Consider the following 24357-nt stretch of genomic DNA (forward strand, 5'->3'; position numbering starts at 1 on the left):
GCAAACTACCCAAAACGTTTGATTTTATAAAGGTGATTACACTTGCAGATGATCAATTAGCTGAATTTGATTTGATTTGAGTGCTAGTTACCCTGCTATTTTGCATTGAGAAATAATAGTGCACTTAGTTTTTGCTTCAGGGAAGAGTTGGTATAACTTTTGAGTAAAACACGACACTAAACTCAAATCTGGACGTGCGCCACTTCCTCTGTAACCCTTAATTTGTTAAGTGCTGAAGCTAATGGATCAATCACTACATTCACCAAACATTATGTTGTACTTAATTTACTTGTGCACATTCTACAAGTACTGAACTACAGTAAAGAAGTTTATACAGTTGCTTTATAAGTATACACTATGTGTCATCTGGAGGTATCACAATATTGAAAAAAGCCTTTGCCAAAGGACATGTGTTAGGTCTCTACAGACTTTGCAAACTTTAATTTTGGCAGTTTATCCCATTTTTTCCTGGAAGATCCTCAAAATCCACTTCACAGAAGTCTGTGAACTGCTCCTATCAGGTTTCTCTAAGCTAAAGTTTAGAAAGTATGTAAGACTTTAAATAAATTAAGAGCCTCTAAATGTTAAAGATGTTATAGGGCAGCACGGTGGCACGGTGGTTAGCACTGTTGCCTCACAGCAAGAAGGTCCTGAGTTCAATTCCACCATCAGGCCGGGGTCTTTCTGTGTGGAGTTTGCATGTTCTCCCCGTGTTTGCGTGGGTTCTCTCCGGGTACTCCGGCTTCCTCCCACCATCCAAAGACATGCAGCTTGTGGGGATAGGTTAATTGGATAATCCAAATTGCCACTAGGTGTGAATGTGCGAGTGAGTGTGAATGGTTGTCTGTCCCTATGTGTTAGCCCTGCGACAGACTGGCGACCTGTCCAGGGTGCCCTATGACAGCTGGGATAGGCTCCAGCGCCCCCCACGACCCTGAAAAGGATAAGCAGAAGCGAATGGAATGGATGGAATGTTAAAGAAGAAATATGGTTTGTGTGGGTCAATGTAATGTAGGACCATTAATGTAAAGCCCAGGCTAACACAATATGAACACAGTCATTTCAGTGAGTGTGTGTTAGAGGAGAGAGACACAGGCTTTTAACTGTTTACTCACTAAATATAAAGAGATAACCCAGCAGTGTTTGAGATGGATGTTCCAGCACACAGTAAATATTGTCCCTTAGTCATATTATCCATATTAATCTGTTAATCCCTCAGCTACTTATCTACTGTCACGTGGACACTGCCCACAATATCATCCCACAAACATCCACACTATACTTGACACTTCAAAAACAGTGTTGATGTCAGGCAGAATGAGCTTCATACCATATACAAACACCAGAGGAAACCGAGTCTTTGAGATCATAATTCATTCTGGTCATGTGATCGTCTGCACTGCCAACTGTTGGATTACCAGCGGCTGAATTTTTCTTCAAGTGTTAATTAGATATGGCTCCAGAATATTACCACATCCAAGACACACATTTCTATGTATGTCTGTTTGCTTTGAACAGCTGAAACTACAGGTTTTTGTTGTATTTTTATTCTAACAGTGTTTTTAAATAAGCACAGCACAGCTTGTTCAACACATAACAAAGAAGTGAAGCAATCAACCAAAGAGCAAATGACTGCCAGATTAGCTTTCCAGGTTAAGAGACAGTGAAAGAGTCATCTTAGAAGACATCAGATAGATAGATCCAGCACAGACTATGATCCAGATGGGATGACCTGGGAAATGACTGTATCTGATTTAGAGCCTGATCTGGTTTAAATCTGTTTCAGATCCATTGCGCCAGAAAACTCCAGTGCATGCCCAGTTTCCTGATCTGTTATAGAGCCTATGATAGCTTCAGAATCTCTGCTATCTGGTAGACCATCTCTCTGTTATCTGTAGTTACCACTGATGTCATTTAGATGATTTTCAGTGGAAAATAGCTGCAGGTTCAGAGTTTGAATTTCAAATGGTGGAGAGTCCCAGATATAAACCTCCCACTAGGTTTATATCTGGGACTCTCCACCATTTGACCTCAGAACTGAAGAAGCTTCTCGGATGAGAGGTGAAACATCTTCAAGTAACTTAAAGAAGTCCAGACGCTTTTCTTTGCAAGCTCCTTTGACATGTAAGCCTTATATGATTTACTCATGAAAGTGGCCACTTTCATGAGTAATCACATATAAGTTTTTACTATTTCTTTTCCATATGGGGATGTTTGACTAATGCCATTCTCCAGTGACATGCGGCGAGTGCTACGCTGTGGGCTCTTGCTGAATGAAGCTAGGACAGCCACTGATGTTTCTTCATTAGTGACAGTTTTCTTGCATCCACAATTTGGCAAATCCAACACTGAACCAGTTTCACTAAACTTAGCAAGCAGTTTGCTAACTGTAGCATGGGAGATGGGTGGTCTCGTAGGGTGTCTTGCATTGAAATCTGCTGCAATGACCCGGTTACTGCGTTCACCAGATATCAACACAATTTCGATCCGCTCCTCACGTGTTAACCTCTTCGAACATGTCAATGGCTGTGAACAAAGAGAAACTCATGAAAGAATAAAGTTACGTTGAAACCAAGCACACTATTGTGTTTCTTGTGACATTACCAATAAGTTTGATGTGTCACATGGCCCTCTTCCTTTTGAAAAAACAAAAGTTGTATCCAAGTTGGCTGACTTCTAAATGGCCACCATGGTCACAACCCATCTTGAGGAGTTTGCCCCCTCACATATACTAATGTGCCACAAACAGGACTTTAATATCACCAACCATTCCCATTTTATTACGGTGTATCCATATAAATGGCCCACCCTGTACATATACATTGAAATTATGGGTGCCCCACACCAACTATGCAGGAATAAAATAGAAATAGTAAGACAGCAGGAATGAAAAAACAGGAGAAATATATACAATCAACAGAAATATATACAAACTAGAGGAATATATACAAAACAAGAGAAAGGCACATATTGGCGAACCAAGTGTTTGGAAGCAGCGCCAAAGGACTTGTTCTGAGTATAGAGTCCATATGTCAGTACTGAGACCATGGCTCAGGTTAGTGAAGAGAGTGGGCAGGGGTGGAGTGTGGGGGGATATTGTTTCACCTTTGTTGGAGGTGTGGGATCTGATTGACCTGAGGTGCTAACCAGAGGGCAGCAGGTCAAACAGGTGGCGGGCGGGGTACAAGGGATTTCCTGGTGATGGCCTCCAGGGGTGGCAGAGGGCAGTGAATGATTTTTTTGGGCAGTGTTAATTACCCTCTGTGCAGCCTTCCTGTTCTCAATAGTGGACCCTGCTTACCAAACACCCAGGCAGTATGAGAGCACCCTCTCCACTGAGGAATGGTAGAAAGCCAGCAGCACCTTCCGGTCCAGGTTTTTCTTCCTCTGGACATGGAGGAAGTGCAGCCGCCATCTTTACCAGGGTGTTTGTGTTGTGGGTCCAGGTGAGATCAGTGGAGATGTGGGTGCCCAGAAACCTGAAGGTGGAGACAAATTTCAACAGTTGTCCATTTATAATGAGAGAGGAGTGGACCTGTCTGTGCCTCCTGAAGTCCATTATGAATTCTTTTGTTTTAAGGTACAAGTTCTCTACCTCCACCCTGTATGCTTTCTTATCTTCATCAGAGATGAGCCCAACCATAGTGGTGTCATCAGCATACTTGACGATGATGTTGGTTAGGTGGGTTATTGTGGAGTCATAGGTGTACAGAGAATTACATCCCTACGGAGATCCGGTGCTGAGTGACTGTAGGGGGGGAGTTGAGGATGAGTCGAACTGATTGAGGCCGGTTGGTTAGGAAGTCTTTGATTAGGAGCAGGTGTCACTGGGGATCTGTAGGTGATCTAGTTTGTTGGTGAAGATGTGTGGGGTTATGATGTTGAATGCTGAGCTGTAGTAAACAAAGAGCATTCTCAGGTCGCTCTTCCTGCACTCTGCAAAGGGTGATGGTGATGGCATCCTACGTGGACCAATTTGCTCTATAACAAACTGGTGGGGCTCAAGAGAGTTTTGGTAGAAATTCTCTGATGTGCTGAGACACTAGCCACTTGGAAAACTTCAGGACTACAGACCTATAGCCCTCATGTCTGTTGAGGCTGCCTATACCAGTTTTGTAGGGAATGGGAATGATCCAGGAAGCCTTAGACAGAGGGTAACAGCCTACCGAGCCTGCCAGCTGGGCACAGGTGGTATGGGGGGAGGGGCGGCCTCAAACCGAGCAAAGAAGGTGTTGAGCTCCTCTGTGAGTTAAACGCTGCTATTGGGGCTTGAAGGGTTCTGCCTCTCCACACCTGGTGGGGGTTGTTGTTGGTGAGAAAGCCCTCTGATGTTACTGTACACATGGTCCAGCATCCAGAGTCTTTATTGCAGTCCTGACGGTGAAATGTCCGGCTTGGTAACTCCACTGAGGATCAGGGATGTTTGGCTGGAGCCAGGATTCAGTTACAATCACTAGATAACACTCCTGGTTGTAGTAAATCCCAGATTTTAGCTCCTCTGTGTTGTTTGTGGGGGATCTGGAATTGTTGAAGAAGATGGATGTTTTCGCACTTGGACGCGATACCCAGCTCTGCATTCCCGCTTTTGCTTCCTCTCCCTGCACCGTCTGAATTGCCTACTGTTTCCGACAATAACCCATGGAAGGCCCATAGTCTCTCAGGTGGGATAGTTTCAGTCCACTCCCAAGTAAAGTCCAGGTTCAGGCCAATGTCTGTCAGTTCCTGACAAGTGAAATCGATGAACGTGTTGCATGAAGATGCAAAGAAAAGGCATAAAGAACACAAAAAGGTGCACTGAGCACTGTGCTGCTGCATACAACCGTATGCACCATCATCTTCAATTCTATTCAAGATATGAGGTAATTAAAGTACTTGTGCATAGAACAAAGTGCTGTATGAATATGTTGTTAAGGTATGACTTGTAGTTAAAACACAAAAATGTGAATATAAGATATTGCATTTGCAACCATATTCGTTTGCAATGAGCTTTTATGTTTCTCTTCTAAGTTTTTATTAATACCATTGTTTATAGAAGGTAGCTTTTACTTTTACTTTAATATATTAGATCATTCTGGGGTTTTTTGTGTTAGATAAAATAAGACCTGAGACAGTGTGAAAACAGATGTTTTTCTTCAGAACTGGGGGTTGTGAAACCTGAAATAATAAAAAAAAAGATTCTCCCTGGTCTCTAAAATATTAAAATCCCAGATTTACTGCAGAGCAGAAAGGTGTTGGGTTAAGCAGAAGCACTGAATAAGGAGTTACAGGAACAGAGCCAAATTTTTTGACAATGCACTTACAGCTTTGAGTCATCCAGCCATGATGATTGTGCACTCTTCTGATAACATTTCCCCTGCGCATTCCAAACAAATAAACATAAATATCAGTGACTATCACACACATATCAGGTGCAAAATAAGACAGAGTTTTCAACGTTTCAGTAATTTTCCAGGTATAAATTAAATTTATTGCAAACATTTGTTTGATTCATTTGATTGTATCTTAACTTGCAGAAACAATTGATGTAGGATATAATCATACACACACACACACACACACACACACACACACACACACACACACACACACAGAAAATCAGTCAAATGTTTGGACACATCTTTTCATTGTTAAACATTGTAGATACATACTCAAGACATCAAATATATGAAGCTAAATGGAAGATGATTATGTAGCAAAGAAAAAATTTAATAAGAAATCTAAATATATTTTATAATTTAGATTCCGCAAAGTAAACGCCCTTGGCTTTGTTGACAGTGCTGCAAACCCTTGGCTTTCTCTCAGTGAGCCTCATGATGTCGTCAGTGGTTTTCCCTTGACAGGTGTGCCTTGTCGGGGTTCATTTGTGGATATTCTTGCCTTCTTAATGGGGCAAAATGTGAAAGAAGTCAGGTTGGTACACAGCAGGAGCCCTATTTGTTTAGAATTCATATTAAGGCAAAAACTATTCAGCTAAGTAAAGAGAAACCAAAACCCATCATTACTTTAAGAACTGAAGGTCAGTCAGTCCAGAAAATCACTAAAACGTTGAATGTGTTCTCAAGTGCAGTCTCAAAAACCATCAAGAGCCATAGCTGGAATGGTCATCGGGTGGGCCGCTGGCGATTTTTTGTTTTTATGGGCCGATCATTTTTTAAAAAATTTTTTTTGGAAGGCTATAAATAATGAAAGGTGTTGGATTGGCCAATTGGTCATGATCGACTCTGGGCTGGACCAATTACAGCCGAGGAGGTCGGATGCACCTTCCCCCTTGTTTAGCAATCTTATAGATGAACTAAAGAAAATGGAGAACAAAAAAAGGAAAGGAGGTGCAGAAAAATTTAGGGCCAAAAAGAAACAAGCCCTTCAGGCAGACGCTGCCAAATGTGTAAAAATAACTGAATTGTTTGGCGGTAGCTATGGCATAGCTTCCACAGATTTAGCAACATCAGCAAGTGGTGGAGGCCAGCAGGTGGATAAGGGAAAGGGGAGGCAAGAGGAGGAGAGACCCGAGGCGGCCGCCGGTCATAGTGGCAGAGGAACTGAACTTCAGGTAAGAAGTTATGACCTGCTGTCTATCTGTGTCAGATATAAACCAAGTTTAGTTGTAGTTTGTTTTCGTTGTGTTGACTTTTTACAGTCGCTTAGAATAACTGGTACTGCGTACTAGCTAGCATGACGGAGTTTATACACTGCTGGGCGGGTGCTATGAAGTTACTGATAGTAAATTTTATTTTATGCTTAAGGTTAGTTTCTCAAACTCCTCAAAATCTTAACAAATTGTGCCAATCCTTACATGTTGCACCAGGCTGATTTATCATCAAAAGTGGAGAAGTCTGTGACAGAGGAGACAGAAGAGCAGCAGAGAGAGATGAAGATGGAGAGATGACTTTATGTCATCCATGAGGGATGCATTTGACATATGTTTCACATATTATAGCCCAACGAGTTACTTATAGCAATTTAAATACGAGCAATCAGTTTTTGGCAAATACCGGAAATCAGTTTTTGGCAGACAATCACTTTTTGGCACAACACCGGCTATTGCAGTTAATAATACAACAGCTTCTTGCCATTTTTTGTGTTTCTTTTTATCGCTGTGTAACTGAGTTCAATTGAAAGCCTGCATGCGCTAATACCTCTTTCCACAAGTTCCCAGAATCCTTTGCGGTTTTACCCCTGAATGACGTCACATTTTTGGTGGGCCGGTCTCTAGTCAAAATGCCCGGGCCGATTTTTTGTCCCAGTCCAGCCCTGTCAAGAGCTACGACAAAACTGTCTCACATGAGGACCACCCCAGGAAAGGAATACCAAGAGTCACCTCTGCTGCTGAAGATAAATTCATCCGAGTCACCAGCCTCAGAAATCACAAGTTAACAGCACCTCGGGTTAGAGCCCAGATTAATGCAACACAGAGTTCAAGTTGCAGACACATCTCTACATCAACTGTTCAGAGGAGACTGCGTGAATCAGGCCTTTATGGTCAAATAGCTGCTAAGAAACCACGACTAAGGAAAACAACAAACAGAAGAGATTTGTTTGCGCCAAGAAACACTAGGGATGGACATTAGACCAGTGGAAATCTGTGCTTTGGTCTGATGAGTCCAACTATGAGATCTTTGGTTCCAGCCGCCGTGTCTTTGTGTGATGAAGAAAAGGTGAACGGACGGTTTCTGCATGGATGGCTCCCACCATGAAGCATGGAGGAGAAGGTGTGATGGTGTGGGGGAGCTTTGCTGGTGGGATTTATTCAAAATTGAAGGCACACTGAATCAGCATGGCTACCACAGCATCCTGCAGCGACATGTAATCTCATCCAGTTTGCTCGGTTAGTTGGCCCATCATTTATTTTTCAACAGGACAATGACCCCAAACACACCTCCAGGCTGTGTAAGGACTATTTGACCAAGACACACACACACACCCAACAATTCCTGTGTAATATTCACTACAATGTTCCCACAATGCTGTCAAATGTAGCATTACTTCATACTACAAAACACTAGCATAACTTGGTATGATATTCAATATTTCTCACACTATGACTGCCGTTATCTACCGACAAATTGAATTTCCCTTTATTCCTTTTAGTAGAACTGTATTTTACTGTATTTTATGTGTATTTTACTTTTATATTTGCTATTTTATTGTGTGGAATGAGGAGTGAAAGCATGTATGTATGCTAGTGTGCTGAAATATAAGTAAGCTGCACTCCAATTACACTGTATATTGTCCAAGGGCATGCCTGGCAAAAAAAAACCTCCCAACAACTGTAGACTAGTCAGCACTAGCTAATACAGATGAGATGATGAGTACCGACTACAAATGAAGCCAATGCTAAAATGCTTTAAACTTGAATTCTTCTTGATCAGCTGGTTGACATTCCTGTGGTTATTGCATGTGTTTGCAAACAGATTGCATATGACTGCTATCAGGTTGCAATTCAAAGGGATCAAGTTGGCAGACTGACTCCGTCTAATAGCTTTTTTTATTACCATCGTTATGCACCAAATCCACTTTTAAGATGACAACTGATTGCAAGTAGCTGTAAATCTGCCTCTTTGAAGCAACAATTTTTAAAGGAAAGTAGATCACAAGTTCACTGTGCACGGTTTCAATCATTTTGGTCACGCTGTGGTCTTTAACCATAGTGTTTTCTTAGGGTGACTATGACAATGACTAAAAACCTTTTGGCTGATGCCCTACATGCTGATTTTGATTTTGCTGGTTAGAATGCAATAAGTAAACAAGAGTAAGTACAGCCATTCTCCATCATGTTAAACAGTAATTTTCTTTGGGAAAACAGAAAGGCACCCTGTAGCTTGAGTTATGTAAGCCTTTCTCTTCATAGTGTTTGCATCACAGCTCCTTTGTGCAGATATATATATATATATATATATATATATATATATATATATATATATATATATATATATATATATATATATATATATTGCTCATTTCACAGTTCCATGCTGTTTCCAGCACCTTCCATTTTTTAATATATACACAAAGATAAGTGTAGTGGAAGAACAGTTGTGGAAAATCTGTTTTTTGGCTATTGGAATAATATAGCTGAGTGTGTTTTCACGATTCCCCCTGTTTCTTACACCAATGCTATTATTGATTTACATTACATTGCCAAGCGATGGCTTGGTTTCCTGGCATCTTATGGCATTTCGCCTCCTGGTTCCAATTTAAATCATGGGGCCTGTGTCCTTGACCCAGTGTGAAGTTGCTCAGCACCCCCTAACCACCTGCTCTCAAGTGGCACAAGGCCACAAAAACTTCATTAACCACTTCATTTTAATGAAGCAGAGGCAGGGGAAATGAACCAAGGGCTTAAGAGGATAAAAAAGAAAAGTGGCTTTTTAATATTCATCTGTCAGTTTATGAATGCACACGTATATCAGCTTGAGCAGACTGACTCAATTGTGGGACTTAACATTAAGGCATCAACTCGTTTGTAGTGATCAAGTCATTTATTTTCAGCCAGATCTGAAACAATTTTTCAAACTGGAGCTGCAGAGATTGTTATCTGTCTTTCTAATCTAACCTTTAAATGCATACAGTACCTCCGGTTTTCAACAACCTAGCTAACATATTCCCTCCATTGGTGTTTTGTTGTTGTTCGTGGACAGGAAGAGATCTAAAACTTTAATTTGAAGCATTTAACTAGGCCAAAATTTCAATTTACATTTGACTAAATTTCTGATAATAACTGTACTAGGTTTACAAGAAATTGTTCATCAGTCACAATCTACAATCTATTGCCGCAGGCTCAAAACAGAAAGGATCACTAAGGGGGTAAATTTCACTGGCTGACTGCTGAGATCGCATTCCCAGGGGGGTATGTCTACACTTTCCCTTGATGGCTACACTTTCCCTTGATAGCCAAGATTTATTCTGGATGTGAATTGTTTATTTGTAGCTTATGTGTCAGGAACTACATTTTCAGGTACGGCTTTGAGAGATATTGCAGACAGGGAATTTGAAATAAAATTTAAAAAAAACCCCGGACAGTGCAAAAGTCAGTTGTTTTTAATTGGGTCATTGCTTGGATGTTTTTGGCTGAGATCTGTGGTTTTCCATGCTGCATCACATATGATTAACATAATTTTCATTGTAAATCATTACATGAACACCGTAAAGTTGGATTGGAATTGGGTCTTTGTCAGGTCGGCTAATCTCCTTCCTGTTTCCTATTGTTCCATTGTGTTTGCTTTTGGCTCTGTACCTTTGTTTCCTTCTGGTTGTCTGTTGGGATATTGTTTTCCTGCTGCCTCAGTGCACTGCTTTCTGTTCTTGCCTTAAGTTAAAAATCAAAGATTTTTGATATTTACATCTGCCTTCAGTCTCGCGGCTTCAACTCTCATCTCCTTCCTCCGGTTGTGCTCACCCCCACTCCCCCTTACTTTAGTGTTCCCAGTCAGAATTGATCGGTCAGTTTTAACAGCTCTTAAATTAACATAAGAAACATTTTTCACCACCAAATTCAGTTCAGTGGGTGGGTCAATGGGTCGTTCCGTGGCCATTCAGTGGGTTGTTCAGTAGGTCATAAAAGTTGTTCTTTCATTTTGTCATACAGTGGCCAAATCAGGGGGTCAGAGGCCAAAGGGAGAGTGGGGGGTGGATTCCCATTCATTTTCTATGGCACTTTTGACCGAGAACACCACAGATGTAACAAAGTTGATTAAAACACTCAAAATTCAACGAAGGAAGTGCTCATCACAAAAGGTTTTTGTTTTTATTTATTTATTTATTTAATTTCTCCAATTCTTAAAGACCAAATGCCTGCAAACAAATTACAGGTCCATCAGTCTCAGTTCTACTGCCACATTCATTGAATGAAGATGAAATCAGAAGCACCAAAAACTTAGCAGTGGAGAGTGGCGTTAAGAGGTTGCTGAATTTTAATGACCATTTACTCCTTTGAGGTTGAGGTATCCTTAGTTCAAACCCTAACCCCAATTAATAATCTCTAATTCTATGCCTATATGTGAGAAATTCAACATTTTGCATTTCTCAATTATTGCTGGATTACAATTGCAATACAAAGTGCCCTGAGGGGACTGTTTTGGGATTCTGTGCTATGTAAATAAAATAAAATTGACTCGAATTAAAGTAATCAAAAGCCTTTTTTTTTTTCAGATATAGCACTAATCCTGTCTTGGGTTAGACCTTAAGAGGATTCAGACTGACTAATATTGATAGTGTAAAATCATATGATGGCAATGGTATTCGCCTTCACAGTCAGTTCATTTCAGCCACACAATGAATCAACCATGCATCAGTTTGTAGTAGCTTACCTTACAAGCAGCTTGAGCATAGTAACAATGATTTCACTCATCTTGATTGGCATCAACCCCCCCACCCTCCCTCCACATACACACAAAAAAAATCAATTACACTGTGACATTTACAATTTGATGTGGTTACTGATTTCTCTCAGTATGTGGCATGCAGCACTCAGTGCTGTTGGGTTTTCTTGCTGAGATCATATGTTCATCTGAAAGCAACATATGTGTTCATGTGTAAATATAACGTGCTGTATTCACCGGACACTCAAATTGTTCTTTCCCAGTACTCCACAAATATAGCCAGACTAGTGTGTTTGTGTGTGTGTGGGAGTGTGTGCTTGAAACAGCCAAGCTCATCCAGCGGCGATGGGAGTTCTATTCAATAAATGTTATTACCTTCTCTCCTGCACTCTCCTGTTTATTATGCAGTGGAAAATGATACTTTCCCTTCGAGGGGGTTAGGAAATGGTGTATAAATTGCACTTTCCTTTGGGATAGGTGAGACTGGTGTGTGTACGAGACAGCTGTCAGCTTCCTCTTATAAACCTTTCTCCCTCTTCAATTTTTTGAAGTCTCTCGTGCTGTCTGGTGTTTATGTGTGTGTCTGTGTTAACGTGTCTCAGGGGTTAGGATGTGCTTGTCAGTTCTTAGAGCAGCATCTGGCTGCACTACAGTAACTTCTATCCAACACACACACACGCATGCGCATGCACACACACGGAGTAAAACCATCAGAGCAGGACAAAACATTCTGCTCTGTGGGGGATTGTGTGTGTTCAGGTGTTTGTGTGCATGTATGTGTGTGTGCTTCACATCTATGAAAAAAACAAAACAAAACCAAAAAAAACCCCAGCATCTAAATGACCCAGAGTTGTGGTCATCTGACTGATACCAAGCTTCAGTGCATTGTGTGTGTGTCTCCATGCTGCAGTTCAGAATGCTCTTGTGTGGTTGTTGCCTCAAATGTGTGTTTTCTTTAAAAAGTGAAGTACTTTTGCTGAACAATAATGCTTTGTTGTACCCAACATAATAGGCTTTGAACTGAGACACAGTTTTTTTTTTTTTTTTACAGGAAAACATCTCTCAGTTTCCTGAGAGTCAAATGCAAAGAAGAAGATGTGTGTAGCTCCAGTCCAAAAATCATTCAATAAACTACGATGAATGCTTGGCAGACATTTAAATGATGCCTTATTAACATTAGGTTAATAGGTGATCACTTGGCTCTGTCTGAAACTACAAGCTCATAGTCTGTGCTGCAGTTGCACACCCCTCTTTCACAAGGGCTGTAGCTGCAGACAGGACTTTATTTAAATAAATTATTCTTTGAATTGCATGCTGTTCCTTTGTACCATTGATTTCTCTCACTGAGACACAAAAGAATTAATTGGATTGGTTTGGAAAGATTGCTTTGTACACTCCAAGGTGAGCCAGACACTGGTGGTTCTAACTGGAAAATGCAAGCAATACACAGAAGGTCACAGTGAATTGTGCTGCATTCATGTGTTCTTCACAAAAGCAAAAAAAGAATAGATTCCATTGTACATTTCTAGTCCAAATGTTAACATCATGGCATGCCATCTGTGACTCTTTTTATCATTGTGAATGTAGTCCTAAAAATAAAAAATGATTTAAATTTTACCACCACCTCGTACATATGGATAGCTTCTAACATGACCCCCCCCCCACACACACACACACACACACACACACACAAAAAATAATCTGTAAAACTGTAATTGTTCTTGGGGACTGCAAAAATCAAGTCAGTCCCTAGGTACCTTGTTAAAATGTCCAACTTTATAGCATTAAAAAAGAGTATTTGAAAACTTTTTAATGAAAAAAAAAGTCAAAATTCAACATTTTCACAGTTATGAGAAAAACAGATTTCTCTCATTAATGTCAGGCTACAACTTGCTAAACCAAGCTAGCTAGCATTAGCTTTTAACTTAGTACTCCCAGCTCTGATGGTGAAACATGGTGGATGCCATGTGAAATGGTAAATAGACTGGTTCTTATATAGTACTTTTAGTTTTTCCTCACTTTTAATGCCATCCGAGTTCCAAGGTGTCTGGAATGCAGCACTAGAGTTATCATTTGCTCCCACTGGTGACTCTTGTCAGATTGAGGGACTATTTCTTATTAAGTGACACTGTGATTTTGTGTGTTCCTTCTAACACAAGCAGCTGCCTTTAGCTTTACAATATTGTGTAACAAACTAGTTACACAAACCAGTGATTAGGAAAAATCTAAAACTATATTTCTAACACCACTCTCTCTATTTTGGTACTCTGTCACAAGGATCATCACAGAAGTTATATATAATATTGTCATCAAAGTCACACAGCAGCCCCACCCAGCCGTTAGGGATACCCAATAAGAAGAAAGATGGAGAAGAAGGGTAGATAGAGGAGCTAAAACTGCTTTTTACAGACACCAGTTCAAACGAAATTTGATATATGGTAAAGACAGATGAAGTTGAATTTTGAATACCGGTAACTCAAAAATACTTCTGATAGAGTCCAAGAATAGAAATATAGAGTTTAAAATAGGCAGAAAGGTACTTTTTAAAGAGGTATTCCAATATCCTTCTAATATCCAAAAACTTTACAAAGGCTCATAGGGCCATAACAACATTACAAAAGTAAGGAGAAATCCTTCCAGTGTAAAGAAATAAATCGAAAATGAAATCCCTGCATACATTTGTCACAAAGCTTGTGACTATCAAATACATTATATGTATGAAAAAGTGAGACATATCCACAGTCATGTTTATTTCTATATCCATCCATCAGTTAAACTAAGCAGTCAAATGTCAATCAATGAATCCCCCTAGTTAATGTTTGAGGCAGTCAATCAGGCAGCCAGCTGTCATTCAGGAGCAAATGAAATCTAAAACGTCAGTCAAGCCAGTCAGGGAGGAAGGAAGCCACTCATCCGCATCATACCATTTTACCTGATGCATCTGTTTGACTTCAGAATATTGTACTGTCAACACAGTGTAGATAGAGGTAGGTATAACAACAACGCCACACTAATTGTGATGGAACTGAATATAATATAATAACTATTTTAAACAGGAAAAGAGCAACAATCTGTCCCAAATAAAAGGCCTTCTCACATGCAGCATGGAGCTCCTTCTGTGAGTCTTTAAGGCAGTAATTCATTGATGTGGCCAATTTATTTGACTAGTCATCTTTCCAAGCACTCAGCAGCAAAGTTGTACGAGACACAATTCTGCTTTGTGAAGCAAAACAGAATTGTGTAATGCTATGCAGCTGGCTGATTTACAAGCATGCAGACCAAGTTGCCACACTGCAGAACAAATTTACATGAACTAGAATTGGAACTGTAAAATGAAAAAAAAAAATGGCATAAAAGAATAAAATGCACGAAATAGGCACGGGGGAAAAAACAACCTCTATGCTGTAGACTGCCATTATTTTGTAAATATAATCACAGCCTAATCACCAACCCTAACCCTGACCTTAATCACCCCGTGTTTTTGGAGTTTTTCCTGAGTGGACATCAGCAGGTTTTTTTCCAAAGCTATGACATCAAAACAATGTGATTGGTCAGATACACTGTTGATCCTGGACAAATGTTATTATGTTGATCCAGGAACAACAACAACATGAGGATATCAGATAGATATCTATTGGTTTGTTTTTCTTTAGGCTGTTGTGAGCTCTCTCTCTCCTCAGCCAGAGGTTTCTGCACCTGCTGGCCCTGCCTCTCTTCCACGCTTCCACAAGGCCAGCCTCCGGACCTGCTAAGTGGCCGCCACCGTCTTCCTCATGGCCGGCCTCCAGACCTGCTAAGTGGCCACTGCTGGCCACCTGGCTGCCGACCAGATTGACTCCAGCACCACCGCTGGCCACGTGGCCGCCCACCAGAACTGATTCGTCTCAGCCGCTGGCCCTTGGGGGCCAGATCACACTTGTCTGTAAGTGTGATCTCTCTGTCTATTCCTGTTTGGTTTGTTTGATTCTGGTTTCCTCTGTCATCTCGACGTACCAGCTCACCTGAATAAAGGTGGTTTTACGGCTGCTGTGAATACTCAGAATAAGATCTCTGACTGCAGACTGGATACATCTCAGAAGGGCTAGCCCGGAATAACATCTCTGGGCAGAAATTGGGTGACATCTCGGGGAAGCACACTACCGTGAGTTCTCGATATATTGTTCGTTGTTGATCTGCACAGAGCTGTTGTCACGAACGTCGCATTTGCTTACGTCACTGTCATGAGACATTCTCGCAAAAAATCACGGTTTTAGTAACGCAGTAAAGCAGCGTTCCTACAGGAAAGTAACGGTAATCTAATTACCGTTTTTGCAATAGTAATCCCTTACTTTGCTCATTACCTGAAAAAAATAATCAGATTACAGTAACGCGTTACAAGTAACGCATTACTGCCCATCTCCGCTCATCTCTCATCTCATCTCATTTTAGTGTATGTATTTGTTTCAGAGTCTGGGTTTTGGATCCAAACTCCACACACATCATGACACGTGAATATTTCAAAAAAACATGAAAATGATCAAAAACAGACTAAAGCAATCACACAATAATACTTTCTCTTCTAAAAAAAAAGTGTACCATGGCTTCAGTCCATTGAAAGATGTTTTAAAATTGAAAACTTTCTATAATGAGCAGCTGAAAACAATCATGTCTGAAGAATGGCAGAACATCTCTCCACAGATCCATGACAGAGGGGCATAATACGTGCCCAGGAGGATCCAATCTGTCATCACAAGTAAACGGAGGATTGCAAAACATTAAGAAACAAAAGAACAGATGTGCCTATGGAATTGTTTTCGTAGGGACGGACAGATGGGGTCACAGAAAATAAAATGAAATTAGCTATAACTAAACTTCAGGAATTCTTTTATCATTCAGTGGCGTTTAGGTAATGGAAAATATGTAATTATAAGACAGATTGCCAGCAACCTTTTTCTGAGTTATGTATAATTAGTGTTTTGTGGTGAATGAAAATTAGATTCTTCTCTTCAGTAAAAGTAGTTTTTGCAAAATATGAAAATATTTCACTAAAACTGCATACTCCTCAAAACTGTTCCCATCAGTATTACATGGATTATTCCTGCTACAAATATTTAACAGTTTTAGTTCCACAGCAATCCTGTATGTACTTATTAGAATCCTCTTTATTTTAATTAAGCCTACAAAGTGTAGAAGGTTAAAATGTCTAAAAAAAGTATGTCAGTAACTGGTAATAAAGACAAAACATTTTTGTAATTAAATTTCGAGTTAAGTCATCAACCTGTGCTTACAGACATAACAACTGCCAACTGCACCTGTGTGAGTGAGTAGGCAGGTTTGTGTGTGTCACATGACCCTCCTGTTAACTTAGAGCCAGCCAATCACATGAACGGAATCACATGACAAGCAAATGAAATACATGTTGTATTTAAGTTCACAGATCTTCTACTTAACTAGAAGAGTGTTTTTGACTTCCCCATGCTGGCCATTAGATGATGCAGATTTAGGGCAAGAACAAACATTCGTCTTATAGAGTCACACTTTGACCTCTTGGTAATTGGAGTAGTTGTCAGTGAGTGCAGTGCTGCAATGACTGAACTTGTGTTGGTAGTGAGCAATTAACCAATGGGATTTCAGGGGTAGCCATTACTACAAACAATGGAACGTCAGAGAGGCTGGACTCACGTATCTTTACGAGGTTGTACTGTGGGACCTGCATCTTCAGTGTAGCCAATGTGATCATACATGTAACCACATGTGATTACACATAAGATTAAATACCCAATTCTTTGGCTTAAAAATACAGTTTCTGGAATATTTAACATTTTAGCGATGTTGCAAAGGGGTGTATTCGGTTTAGTTGTATACAGAATAATCTTTCATGCTGATACTGCTGTCCTTAATTTGCTTTCAGTTCCTCTCTTGGTGATGAAACTGCACAATAGGTGCCGCATCACTACAAGGCCATTGGAAAAAGCTTAAGAAAACAATGAGCGTACTCAGGAGCTGTGAAAAGAATATTATTGAGTGGAGCACTGAGGCTTGAACAGCAATCATTGCTTAAGCTCTTCTCTGCAACTCCTGACATATCAATCCCAGTGCCAGCTTGTCAGGAGGACAACAAGGCTATTAGGTGCAGGAAAAGATGCATTCTGAATAAGATTTGTGTGGGAGAAGGACCTAGACCTATTATTTTTCCACTTTTATCTCTTAAGTGTTATTTGTTTTTTGTTTCCTAACTTGTGGAGCACTTTGTAACTTTGTTTTTTTTTAATGTTGGCATATAAATTGAATTTAGTATTATTAAATTCCCACTTCATTATAATGATTATTATATATTATAGAGAAATTAATTTTTTTATCTAGTGTAAAAAAAATCACAGAATGAAAATTTTAACATTTAATGGACCAATGATTTTATTCATGTATTATTAATTTAAAGTTGTCACGGGGCGAGTTGATTTAGATCATGCTTTAACACTAGAATGGCAAAGGAATTAATTTGAACTCTTGACAAATCATGTAACCCCATCATCTCATATTTCATGACTTTTCCTAAATTGGGTTATTTCAACATATAGTGAATTTTTGCCTGTGCAGGATAAAAAGAAACCAGTATAAATGCTGTACTCAACATTTACAGTATGAGGGGTTGCCTAGAAACACACATTGTTTACGCAAACTTTGATATGATGGCTACTGTAACACGAGGCCGACCAGGCTACTTGTGATTGTTAAATAAATAAACAGGGGACTGTAAAAAGATAAAAGTGAATAATTATTGCAGGGATGAGCAGGTCACGGGGGAGAGTGTGTTTGACTCCAAGGAGTACCAGGTGTGGAGAGCAGTGGGGAAACTGTAGCTGAACTGAGCAGTCCAAAGTGGGAAGTGTTATTACTAAGAAATAAACTTGGGAAAGACGAGCAAAATCAGACAAGCCTCTGGAGTGAGGAGAAGAGGTGCGCATGTCTTATTTTGTTGGAGCCAAGAATGACGTTGGTTTTAAAATGGGGGCAATGACCTGTTCAGTCTCTTTCAGAGTGAGTTTTGTGTTTATTTTAGCATAACTAAAACCACAAATTATCCTAAATTAATTTTCAACTTTTCCTGTGATAATAAAATAGAATACAATACAACAGCCCAGTATTGTCATTATACATGTACAATGAAATTATAGGTGCTCCACGCCAACTGTACATGAGTAAAACAGATATAAATAGTAAAGACATCAAGGAATAAATATCAAACAGAAGAGACATATACAGTCTAGAGGAAGAAATACAAACTAGAGGAATATATATAAAACAAGAGAAAGACACACGATGGAGAGCGAAGTGCTTGGAAACAGTGCAAAGTGAGTTGTTCTGAGTATAGAGTGAGGTGAGTGGGCAGGAGTGGAGTGTGAGGGGATAGTGTTTGTTAACAGTCCGAATAGCCCGGGGGAAGAAGCTCGTAGTGCATCCTGAGGTGTGGGATCTGATTGACCTGAGGCAGTAGGAGAGCGCGGACTCTACCGAGGAATGGTAGAATGCCAGCAGCACCTTCCTGGTTATTCTTCCTCAGGACACAGAGGAAGTCAAGCCACTGCTCAGCCTTCTGTACCAGGGCGTTTGTGTTGTGGGTCCAGGTGAGATCAGCAGAGATGTGAGTGCCCAGAAACCTGAAGGTGAAGACAAATTCCACCTGTTGCCCATTTATAATGAGAAGGGAGCCTCCTGAAGTCCATTATGCGTTCTTTTGTTTTAAGGATGTTCAGCTTCAGGTTATTTTCTGAACATCAGCCGGACAAGTTCTCTACCACCACCCTGTATGCTTTCTCATCTCTATCAGAGATGAGCCCAACCGTAGTTTGTTTGTTCTTACCAAACATTGCAATGTTAATTCTGTAACAGGTGTTAAATACTTTTTTTTCCTTTGGCACACTCATACCTTTGGCATCCAGCTTCTAGAACACTTGCCAGACAAAGTGAGATTTGTCTTCAGATTATTTGTGGATCCTTGCTTTGCTGTCAACAGTGTACTTCAAGTCAATACAATTAAAATTGACCAATGTTGTCACTTCCAGCAGGGCCTATAAAATCCAAAGACAGGTACTTATTGTTTGTGATCAGCCATGAGCCAGATGGCCATGATTCTGTTAAAAGGTCCCAGATGTTGATGAAACAAGTCTGGTGGATAAACAGCACAAACACAGTCTGATGACCTGACCACCTGAAATACTAATGAGACACAACAGAGAGGTCTTGTTTGCTATTTGGACTTGGTACTCTGATGACAAGGGAAAACATGGCACACCATATTGAACAGATTGTTTTGTTTGTGTGTGGTGCATTGTTAATGCACTGCTGAGGGAAAATGACTAAAAAAAAGAGAAAGAGAAATCAACATAAGCATTACAGTGTGTGGCAAATTACCTTCTATTAACGATAAGAAAAATTGCTGTGACTTGGTCAGCCGACAGGTAATTATGTCATCAGAGTTTTTTGCTTTATATTGTAAAAGGATGTTTCCAGGGTTGAATGCCAGAGGTGTGGACTCGAGTCACATGACTTGGACTCGAGTCAGACTCGAGTCATTAATTTTATGACTTTAGACTTGACTTGAAAAAATGTTCTAAGACTTGTGACTTGACTTGGACTTTTACACCAATGACTTGGGACTTGAATTGGACTTGAACCGGTTTACTTGAAAAGACTTGATATTTTACCCCAAATATAAAATTTAACATGCATATTATATAGAGATTGAAAATGTGACGTCATTCACGGGTAGAACCGCAAAGGATTCTGGGAACTCGTGGCAAGCGGTACTAGCGCATGCAGGCTTTCAATTAAAATCAGTTATACAGCGATAAAAAGAAACACAAAAATGTCAAGAAGCTGTTGTATTATTAACTGCAATAGCCGGTCGAATGACAGCCACGGGAAGCCGACGAGTAAAGAGATCGGTTGTTATCGGATTACGTCGTTGAAGAGAAATTGTTCGAGCCATGTTTCCGAAGTAACAAAGAGGCGACTGGATTGCAGCCATTCAAAGACCAAATATAACGTCCCAGAACACTCCAGCTCACAGGTTAGTCTGCTCCAAGCATTTACACAAAGGTCAGTCTGCTGTTGTAGTTAATGCGTCATTTTTCTTAACATAATTGGTGATATAGGTTACAAGCAAGTCTGGCGCTGAACAGAAATTGTCGCGCTATGCTCCTTTATTTATTGTGCATAAATAGTGAATTGTCCTGACACAATATTGCGTTTCGCTTCTGTTATTATGGTACATTGACAAAAACATATACTTTTATTCACAGGATAAAACAGGTTTTTTGTATCACTAATTGCCCAGTACGATTACAGCATACAGTATTATTGTCACTGCTACATTTCTGTGATGCTACCAGAAATTATTTCCACTACTACCCATCCCACTACTACCCACTACTACTACTACCCATCCGTCGGTAAACTGTACCTGGGCTTGTTGCAGTGACCTGAAGTTACTAAACTTCATGATCGTATGCGCTCACTCCAAGAACCGTATGATTATAAATATGCATATAAATATGCTAAGATGAGATAGCTGACTTCATCTAACTAGCAAATGTTGTCCAGGCTACGTTGGTGATACAGTTTTTTTTAATGTGTATGATATTTTTGTCATGCGATTTTAAAGCTGGTCCTACAACCGCATCCAAGAATAACATGCAGCTTATCTCAGAACTGTCGGTGAAAATTATTCTTGGAGCTAGGTTTAATTGAGCTGCATTTTAAAGAGGTGCAATTTCACAATTTGTGTATATTTTCTAAGTTCACTATTTTGTCATGTGTTGAGAAAAACACAGATTTTAAAATTACATGGTCTAATATTTACATTTAGCATATAACTGCAACATTATTTTTTCGTTTTTTTTTTTTTTTTTAAAGACTCGAAAGGACTTGAAATTCAAAGTTTCAGACTTGTGACTTGACTCGGACTTTTACACCAGTGACTTGAGACTCGACTCTGACTTGCCTGACATTACTTGAGACTTGACTTGAGACTTGAGGATAAAGACTTGAGACTTACTTGAGACTTGCAAAACAATGACTTGGTCCCACCTCTGTTGAATGCAGTCTTGATATTCTGCTAGTAGTAATACGATGGCACCTATCCAAGATGGCGGCCAACCAAACCGGTTTGAGAACCGGTTTGACCGGTTTCGTGCGTGTGCGCATGCGCGTTCAGTAATACGATGGCACTAGTCCAAGATGGCGGCCAACCAAACCGGTTTGACAACCGGTTTGACCAGTTTCGTGTGTGTGTGCGCATGCGCGTTCAGGTGTTCTTACCCTCTGGGCGGGAACGACTCCTCCTAGTGGGATGTGCTAGGTTGTATGGGTATAAAAGTGATCCTTTCACATTCTAAGAGCATCACCGCCACGGTCTGAGGAGCACCGACACATCGCGCTAAGGATCCCCGACGCATCGACCTAGAGCACCGACACATCGCGCTAAGGATCCCCGACGCATCGACCTAGAGCACCGACACATTGCGCTAAGGATCCCCGACGCATCGACCTAGAGCACCGACACATTGCGCTAAGGATCCCCGACGCATCGACCTAGAGCACCGACACATTGCGCTAAGGATACCCGACGCATCGACCTAGAGCACCGACACATCGCGCTCGCTAAGGATCCCCGACGCATCGACCTATGGAGCTCGGAATGACACCCAGCCAGGACATCGCCCATGCCACAGGCACTCTAGGTATGTCTTCAGGAGTATGCAGTCGGGGTCCTCAACGTAAAAAGCAACGCTGTGGAAACGCCGCAGATGGAACTGTATTCAAGTTAGAATATCGAGGCGTCGAAGGGTATGTGTATGCCATTAAATATACCGAAGGGACAGTTGTGCTTAGTGTAGATTGTGGTGAGGGATTGTTTTGGGGGGAAGCCCAAGTCATGTCTACTAAAAACTGGAAGCTCTTCCGCACCGTAGTGTGTGCGGACCTGGACAATGTGGGTTTCCCAGAGCTGCTGTATGTTTCCCAGTGGAACAGTGCATCAGGCCCTGAGCTTTACAGGGTTGAGGCTGATCGTTTCAATCGCAACCCCGACGACTTTATTTTTCTCAGTGTATGTGATGACAGGGATAGTCTTATTGCTTCCAGAGGGCTTGAAAACTGGAGGTTAAATCCATACCCTCTAAACCTCGAAGAGCGCACAAGATGGTTTAAGGACTTGTTTTTTATACAGTGGTGCGACTGGAGAGGTTTGTCGCGTCTGTTTAGCCAGATTGATGACGCGATCAAGAGGGACAGACTCAACACTGCGTACGAGAGTATTAGAAAGCGCCTTGTTTTTGACGATCTGGCGAGTTGTCCGAAGACTGGTTTGCCTGGTACCCTGTGTAAACCTAAAATCATAAGACCTTCCGACAGCTAAACAATAAACTGGTAGGTTTAATGTGCGGGTGTGTGGGGTTGAGTGTGTATCTATGTGACAAATTAAGAGCTTGTGGTTTTCATTTTACAGAGAATGACACGCCCTCGTGGGACCTGTTGGAGTCACCATCAACAGAGCTGCTAATCCCGACCCTCCAGACTCCACCACCCTCACCACAATGCTCGCAGGACCCCCTCATATCAGACCTGTGGGATGAAACTGTAATCGACATCAAACTCGCAACTCTCCACCTGTTAATGTTGGCTTTGAATGAGTTTATACAAGAGACATGTTACGGATGCCAAACAGGCCACCCCAGTCAGGTGCAACACAGCTGCTTGCAGGAATTGTCTGAGTATTTCTTCGACACCTACTATGATGATGTGATGATAAGGCTCCAGACTGACCGATTCATCCCTGCCATCCGGCTGTTTGTACGCTCATCCACTGCAGATGGGTCTGGAACACAAATCCGCAGAGTTGCAGAACACATCATGTGTGAACTGAGATCAGAGCGATATATAGTATGCGCCATTAATGACAACATTGGGCACCTGCTAGATGCAAGTACTTGCGCCCGCCGTGTTAAACCAGCCATGCTCCGCATGATTGGAAACTACTGGGCTGGGTTACATCTGGTTTAATGTGGGGTGTCCAAGTATCCATTGTCTGTGATTGTGTCTTTGTGAAAATTAAATAAAAAGACTTGTTAACATCAACATCATAGTCATTTGTGGTTTGTAAATCATGGAAAGCACATTGCATAAAATATATCACGATCCAGCCCATCCTGCGGGGTTAGCCAGTTTAAATAAGCTACGTATAGCGGCAGGGGAGGCATCAGGTGTAACACCTCCACTATCTCAGGTCAAACATTATTTAGAACAAGACGACACCTACACACTCCATAAACCTGCGAGGATCCATTTCCCCAGAAATAGAGTATTGGTGACAGGGGTCGACAAACAGTTTCAAGCCGATCTGGTTGACATGTGTGAATATGTGACAGATAATGATAATGTGAGATATCTGCTAACATGTATAGATGTATTCTCAAAATACGCATGGGTTAGATGCCTAACAAACAAGACAGGGTCTGTTGTATCAGCTGCTTTTGAAGATATACTTAGTGAGGGTAGGATCCCTGTGAAACTACAAACAGATGAAGGCAAAGAGTTTTATAATGCAACCTTTAAACAGCTAATGAAGCGATATAATATCAAGCATTTCTCAACAGCTAGCGAGGTTAAATGCAGTATTGTCGAGAGATTCAATCGTAGCTTCAAGGGTAGAATGTGGAAGTACTTAACATCAGCCAACTCCCGGAGATATGTAGATATCATACCAGATCTCACACAAGCATATAACAATGCTTATCACAGATCTATCCAAATGGCTCCGGCAGAGGTGAATAAGGATAATGAGAAGTCGGTCTTCAACGCGCTGTACAAAACGAGGCCTCAGAGGGAACTGCGCTTTAAATTTAATATCGGTGACACTGTACGAATATCAAAACTGAGAGGAAAGTTTCGAAAAGGATACGAGCAGACCTACACCGATGAGATTTTCACAGTCAAGGAACGTATAGGGAGACAGCCCCCAGTGTACAGACTAGTGGATCTAGCAGGAGAGGTATTGAAA

The 24357-nt window shown here is 40.9% G+C and overlaps 1 protein-coding gene across 1 annotated transcript; it reads left to right on the plus strand.

Moving 5' to 3' along the window:
* Positions 1-22002: 22002 nt before the first annotated feature.
* Positions 22003-23243, plus strand: LOC146638308 (uncharacterized). Its single transcript, XM_085367549.1, has one exon. It carries the CDS (start codon positions 22042-22044, stop codon positions 22714-22716), a length of 675 nt encoding a protein of 224 aa, XP_085223675.1. The 5' UTR covers positions 22003-22041; the 3' UTR covers positions 22717-23243.
* Positions 23244-24357: the final 1114 nt, after the last annotated feature.

This window comes from Diplotaxodon limnothrissa, linkage group LG2 (genome assembly GCF_057381915.1).
Source record: "Diplotaxodon limnothrissa isolate DT_005_m linkage group LG2, D_limnothrissa_male_GT1.1, whole genome shotgun sequence".
Lineage (NCBI taxonomy): Eukaryota > Metazoa > Chordata > Actinopteri > Cichliformes > Cichlidae > Diplotaxodon > Diplotaxodon limnothrissa.